The 7,571-nt window shown below is 34.2% G+C and overlaps 1 protein-coding gene across 1 annotated transcript; it reads right to left on the bottom strand.

Moving 5' to 3' along the window:
- Positions 1-968: 968 nt before the first annotated feature.
- LOC143916560 (O-glucosyltransferase rumi homolog) lies at positions 969-3,829 on the bottom strand. The gene is made up of 6 exons (XM_077437704.1): positions 3,607-3,829; positions 3,358-3,529; positions 3,071-3,275; positions 2,809-2,939; positions 1,774-1,921; positions 969-1,702 (listed from the first exon to the last, which is right to left on the bottom strand). Exons 1-6 carry the CDS (start codon positions 3,758-3,760, stop codon positions 1,274-1,276), a joined length of 1,239 nt encoding a protein of 412 aa, XP_077293830.1. The 5' UTR covers positions 3,761-3,829; the 3' UTR covers positions 969-1,273.
- Positions 3,830-7,571: the final 3,742 nt, after the last annotated feature.

Genomic DNA, 7,571 nt, shown 5'->3' with positions numbered 1-7,571 from the left:
ACGAGCAATGTTGTATTTCTTGACCAAAATGGAATGCGAAACTGAAACGAAATAAAATTGGCTATCGCAGGTCGAGGGGGGGGGGGGGTGAATGCGATAGTATGTACATTTTACGTAAGTCTTATTCCCAATCTGTTCGACTATTCACCAAGTGAAAAATTGTCACGATAAATTGTCCAATTGGAAGACATCGCTCCGTCAATACCTTTCAATCAAAAAAATTCGACTGTTTTAAGCAAATGTGTCGAACTTTTGATACATTCTGAATGTGAGTTATGTACATAAATTTGAATTGATATTTTGTATTGAATTTATGTTCAGATTTGTTACAACGCTAAAAAGCATTTACACTTGACAATTCAAAGTGCCTGTATTATTATTGGAGTTTGGAGGCTTTGCATACGAAATCATTTCATAAGATGAGATTCCGTATACGCAGTCCTCCGTATTTTTTATTTTTTATTTCAACGACTCGAATATATGATGTATTATTTTATTTTAATTGATATTCGCTTGTAAAAAAATACTCAATATATAAATATCAATTGGAATTATTGGACAAGTGTCGATCAAACGATGTATTTTAGTATTTATTTTGTATAATGAAGGCAACTATATATATGTATATATATATATATATATATTTAAAAAAAACTCAGGGCTGGACTTCGACCTGATTTGAATTTATATTTTATTTATGTGATGATGTTTTATTGAAAATCCCAAAACTTGATATAGTTGTGTAAAAAATAATGCACTTTGTATTGCAAAAATAGTACATACATTGGGTGTTTGTGACCTCTATATAGGCTTTTTGTAATAACGTGCATAAAATTTTTTAATGTGATCGTTTCGAGCTTTCCTGTGTTTTAATATATAACGATAACATAACTTATCGGTGGTGTGACCGTGGAGACGTTTCGTCGTCGTAATTTATAATAATATTCACGGAAAGATTGTATTTTTTTGATGGCTGTGTTTTACGAGAGTTGGATTTTTGAATTGGAGCGAAGCGGTGATTTTGTTTTTCTTGTTGATTTGGAAATTGTATGTAGCCGTGTGATACAAAAGTAATGTTTAAAATTTTTGTAAGTACACTTCTGTGTTAAATATTGTAGAATACAAAATAAAACAGTGCATTTTGTCACTTAATACGTCTTTTTTATTATCATTACAAACATAACAATGAGTATTTGACTCCTCCGTTTGAGGCGTCGACTCGAAACTGGCATTCGATATGGCAAGTAACTAATACTGACTAAAATATACACATTCACTTCGACTTGATCTCGATCAACTCGTCATCCTTCACCACGTCATACTTCAAAAGCTTGCTGTAACCTTTGAGCAACTTCTTCCAATAGCATTTCACATCCAATATCCTCAAATTACTCCATATATGTTCAAAACCTCTATCGGCAATATCCCGTCCTAGCGAATCGTGCTTTTGAAAAAACTGAATCATATTCCTAATATCGTCTTGATCGGCATTGGCCGATACCGGCACGTAATGAACCCAAGGTTTCATCGACGGGTAGAAGAACTCCAACCACTCGTCTCCGACATGAAACACAAGCGACTTACAAAGGAACAGATGCTTAAAACGAAAACTCGCTGCGACTCCTCTATAATTAAACAAATACTTAAACTTGCAGTGATCTTCCAAAGAGACTTCCTTAGCTGGCGGAGCGTGCAACGTATCCTGCAATTAAATAAACATGTATAATAAGACATATCCGATACAAAGTACTATATCCGGAATGTTTGACTTACAGCATCGGATTTCCAAGCTTGATTTTTAGTGTATTGTGCGTCGACTAGTTCAGGGTTTGATCTTGATAGTAGTATGATTGGATCTCGCTCGTCGCTCGTGCGGGATCCTCGGAAGAAAGCTTTTGGCAATTTAGACTCCCATGGCCATCTATTACATACAAGTACATGAAATAAGATGCATTATACCAGCGTTTCCCAACCTGTCGTACGCCGTTGATGGTTGGTGGTACGCGAAAAAAAATCAGTAATGTCGGACATGCAGGAATGAATGATTTACAATCATAAAAATAGAAATATTTTTTATATCTAATATACATATAATTTCGAAAGAGGATGAAATCGTCTTTTATGCAGTGCTTCCCCAAACCTTAAGAAGCAAACAATTTGATTTCAAACCCCTTTGATAATGAACATTTTCGGTTATGTTCATTTTCGAATAGCTTTATGACATAGCGCTTAAATTTCTGTAGCCGTTTATTAGCACTGAACTGGTTGAGAGAACTTTCTCTTCATATATTTTAATAAGACAAATATAGAAATTGGTTGAATCTAGCTCCAGACTTAAGGGTACATCTCGCATCATTTGAACCAAATTTAAAAAAACTTAATACAAGGATCTCATTAAATTTATTTTGTTAGGAGATTTAATGAAAAGAAAACATATTATATGTATTTTGTAATTTTGTGTTTTTGTTAAAACCATCAATAATAGAAGTATAACAAGATAGTAGATAAATATATTAAACTTTGAGCATATTATAATTGTGACTCCGCAAATAACTTTTTTTCCACAAAATTTCTTACCAAAACAGATCTACATACATATTGCGTGTATCCTGTCTTCACATTACTTACCATGCAAATACTATATATAAAAATTACACTTGCAAAAACAAATTTCATGAAATACAATAATTTTTATATGGTGGTACAATTTAGCGTTATGTACTACCAAGTGGTACGCGAGTCAAAAAAGGTTGGGAAATGCTGCATTATACAATATATATATATACGATTTATATCATAGTTACAGACTTTTCAGCAGCTTCTGTTAGGGATGTTCTGTGTTGATGCCATTTCCCTAGTCCGGTTGGATATAGACTGATTGCTGGACCACCTTCCCAAAAGCTCCAGGCTGGATACATTATATCCCAATAATCATTAGTCTGTAAATACAACATTGATACAATCGAATTTTACATATGGTAAGACAGCTTCAAACTCATCTGAAGTTCATTGGTAATGAATTATAAAGAATCATGCAGAAGAGCAGTTATTCATACTCATAGATTATAACCTTGCTAAATGAAAGAATTGGTCCTAATGAGTGGCCCCATAGTTTGTTGAGCTGCGGCCAATCCCTCGTATTGATGATCAGCTCCATATCGGGCATCTTTTTAGCGAACTGTAATATGTAATGTTCAATTCCTGAACATCTCGCTGGAAAGTGACAGTCTTTCTGTCGATACAACACACCGGAAATAATCTGATACTTGGTCCCTCTGAAAAACAATTGAAATTTAATCAAAATCATAAAACCTCACGCTTTATATAATAAATATACACGTTGGATTCGAAGCATACTTTTTGCTTACTGATTCAAACATCGCTTTGCTTATTCCCGTTTGTTTGAATGGCCTCAGGTCGTTTTTAAGTGTCGGTAGGTGACAAGTGCAATTATCTTGGCGACATGGCTCATATTCGGCTAATGAATTTTGGATATTTTCAGCGTACTTTGAATATAGCGTATTAGCAGCTGAAAATTGGTAATATTGTAGAATAAAATAAAATATCACTACTCGGAATTGTAAAGTATTAAAAGTGTTATTATGCCTTCTGAATATTTATTTTCGAAAGAACCCGTCGATGGTCCTTCATCTTTTGCTTCACATGCATCATTCAAACACTGATCTTCGAGCGAAACTGGTTTAATATTCGACGAAGTAATGAGAAACGTCAAAATACACAAACAACATGGACGCTTCATTTTGAAATTGACTTTGACAGCTGTTGCGCTTTGGTCGTAAGACGACAAGTTACGCGCAGTGTTACGCGTCATGTCAACAAAATGACAATTTATAAAAATAAAATCATTTCATAGCATAAAAGTGGTGTTTATTCTATATCTATTTTATTAATCAACTCTCAATTTAGTTATATTTCGAAACTATCAAAACTTTCATTATTAGTACCAATCAAAGAATTAAAATGACAATTTTGATTGATTTTCAATTTGATTCCAAAGTGCAAATAAGTTACTGAGAGTTGGCGCGAACAAATGCGCTTGTGTTGTGTCGGTGAATAGGTGTATAGCATGCTGTCACACTGCATTCAATAATAAAAAGACACTGTCCCTTTCGCGCGCTTCTGTGTGAGTACGAGAACGCGCCAACTCTCAGTAACAAATCTGTAAATGAACGATTGCTTCACTCAGTCAATGCTAAAACGTTTTATGAAAATTATTAAACGTAAAAAATTTTGAATTGCAATATAATTTTTTGACTGTCTAGTAAAAAAGTAAGTACCTTTATGATTGCGCAATAAAATAAATTGGTTATAATGGTATATTAAAACGAATTCACGTTTATCGATACGTATTTATTGTTTGAATTAGCATATGTACATATGTATATCAATCCAGACATTTGATAAACAAACATAAATGATTTATCAATGAAAGTGTACAATATATTTAAACAATAAATAAACAATACCTACTCAATATTAAATATATTACGATATTGGTGATGTTTGTACGTGGTGAATGATAAGCACTAGTATATGTATATAAATAAAATCTATACAAACATCACTCCAGCAAATGGACGTGTACATATGTAGATTGTGCAATAAAATCACCAGTTTGTTTAAATAATATGTGAGGTTAAGTGTCGTATATTTTCATTGAGCTTTTATGCACGCTGCGAGGGTATTGAAGCCATTAATTTGAATGAACATGTGAATCGGAATGGCGAGAAGGGTCACAAAGAGCTACAGGTGGTTGCGGTCGTGCGCAGACGCGTTTTCGGCCAATTTAATTCATTCAACCATCATTCTGAAGCCCATACACGCTCAAACCGCATTATTTATTATATCGAGCGTGCGATAATTAAAATTAAATAAATAATTTATTTAATCGTTCTATATCTATTTTGAATTGCTCATTTTAAATACATGACACAATATAAAAAATCTTTTTAAAATAAGTCACGTTATATTATTTTCATTTGTTCACAAGAAAAGTCTTATAAATTAATTCTCAATTTATGATCAAATCATAAATATATATATATATATATATATATATATATATATATATATATATATATATATATATATATATATATATATATATAACATTGCTATGTTTCGATTAGACATACATATGTATGTACGTCACAGCTACAACACTTCCAACAAAACGCATGAATATAATACAATACAATAACAAAAAAAAAATGTTTCTTCTAGGCTTATAGATAGCGTCTATGAGCATTTAGCGCTATCTATTTAAAATTTATTTAATTAATAATTTTTTCTATTGGTGTTTTATATTGTTTATATGTAGATAGGTAGGTAGTTTTTACAATGTTTCTTCATATTAAACAATTAAATATAAATATTAAATTAAATATATTTAAAAGGTATATTGAAAAAAATCGACCGCGTGCGGATCGAACACAGGACCGACACGTTTATTTTTTTATTTTTTATTTAATGACTTAATATGCCAACAGTCTACTGACGTCTCGTATATTTGGGCTGCGGGGCTACAGCCCTCCCAGTATAGTACTAATGCATGCTATATTTGCCGTCCATATGGGCTGCAGGGCTGCAGCCCTCCCAGCATAGTACATATGCACACTATTTTTGTCTGCATTTGATCACCGGTATGGTCAACGAGCTACAACAGCCCGATTAATCTCTGCAGCCCCCCCCCCCCCCTCGTCTGTTAATTCTTACGAGTCACCACTGGCCAACACCCATACGATGATATTTCATCGGGTAAAACACTAGTTAAGAAGGCTGGACCCCAGCACCTTGTCCATACACACGTATTAGACTTCTCCCTTTCTCAATTATGGCACTAGAAAAATCATTTTCTAATATGCTATTTATATCCACCATAGGCATGTTCTTATATTTTTATTTTTTTGATTACTTATTTTTTATAGGAGCTAGGAGCCACCAAACATCTATAAAATCGCCTCATTTTTACACCCACGATAAGAGTCCAGCGTGCTTATTTAACGGTTGATTTAAAAAAATATATATGAAGACGCAAACATATAAAATATCTTTCTCATACCGATGATGAAATTTTTTTTTAAATTGGTCCAGAAAACAGAGGAGAAAACTGGTATTATCTGGATATTAAACTGGAAAAATGGTATGTCGAGGCGCAACTGTTGCATTCACTCAATATATATATATATATATATATTGATATATATTGTCGCATTTCTTCAATATATATATTCACTCAATATATTGAAAAGTATTCAGAGGTAAGTGCAGTCAGGTCGAGGTACAAGAAAACACGCAGGAAGGTTCCAAGTCTTTATTAGCTGCTCGTCAGGTGGAGGCCAGGATCCGAATGCCACCGTTCGAGAGCGCACCATACTTATAGATAATCAGCGCTCAGCGCATACACGTATTACATGACAGTCATTGGTCGAGGAGTCTGGCGCAGCCATTGGCCGCAACGCCCGACTCCACCATTGGTCGGCGTCACCATGACGTCATCGGTCTACGGGCGTCTCTCTTAATAACTTTACAATATATATATCGAAGAAAGGGTTTAGGATCTCTTAGACTGTATTCGTTGGGGGGGGGGGGTGGTGGCCTCATGTTGAGGGCTTTAAGGGTCCTAATTCCTTGACCTTTAAAGCGGACTTAGAAAATATCGAAGAAAGGAACGGCAACAAAATTAAGGTTTCGGGTGGCAGTCCTCTTAATACATAATCGTAATAAAAAAATGACACGTGTTGCAATGTGTTTCCTAGAGAACGTTAATATGTTTACGTGTACATGCTACTTTGCAGAATCTCGATCGAGTAGATTTATTTAAAAGATATAAATAAAACTATAAACATTTTTCCAGCGTCTGTTCGACGAGCGTAAATCAGAAGCACTCCCAGCAAAATCAAATTGGAACAAATTACGCTTTATTACGGCCTAGTTTCAATTCCGAAATCGTTCTCCTCTTATATAAATACCGTCTATAATGACACTTCGATTGAGATGGACGCAAGTTCCGTTCTTGTACTTTATATTGCCCGTTTTTCGAACACATCATACGGTACATAATGTGCCCCATTGTGTGTGAGAAGAACGTGCGTGAGGACGCATAATGTTTGTTCACACGGTATACATTTTTAACACAAAAATATGGACAATGTAGCCAAGTACCGTAGGTACTAGCGACCAAAAAACAAAAATAATAATTGAAATATGCAACTAATTGCGCATTTTACTGCTCGAAATAAACGGTGAGACTACACACAATGATATCGTTTTATATATTATTTTTTTGGAATAAGTGTCTGGTCGAGATTGACTAATCGACGTGGAAAACTGGCGTAAAAGTTCATTCTAGAGTTTTTGTTTACGTTATCGGGAAGTGCTGAAGCCGTTTGAAATGTCCGAAAATAAATGCTTACTCAACACGTTAACCTCTCGTCCGTTTCCCGCTGTACACTTCAGAACGACTTCGACATAAAAAACAAACTGGTATAATCCGCATGCGTTTCTATTCGCAATGTATATAGTAAATAATACGCAATTGAAGTAATTAA

This window comes from Arctopsyche grandis, chromosome 9 (genome assembly GCF_051622035.1).
Source record: "Arctopsyche grandis isolate Sample6627 chromosome 9, ASM5162203v2, whole genome shotgun sequence".
Classification (NCBI taxonomy): Eukaryota; Metazoa; Arthropoda; class Insecta; order Trichoptera; family Hydropsychidae; genus Arctopsyche; species Arctopsyche grandis.
Note: the sequence above shows the minus strand (reverse complement) of the source record. Positions and strands in the feature narration are given on the sequence as shown.

Coding starts and splice junctions, on each gene's coding strand:
- LOC143916560 (XM_077437704.1), bottom strand. CDS start 3,760: ATGAAGCGTCCATGTTGTTTGTGTATTTTGACGTTTCTCATTACTTCG. Junction 2,940..3,070: donor CAATTCTTTCATTTAGCAAG/GTTATAATCTAT, acceptor TTGTATTTACAG/ACTAATGATTATTGGGATAT. Junction 1,703..1,773: donor AAGCTTGGAAATCCGATGCT/GTAAGTCAAACA, acceptor ATTTAATTGCAG/GATACGTTGCACGCTCCGCC.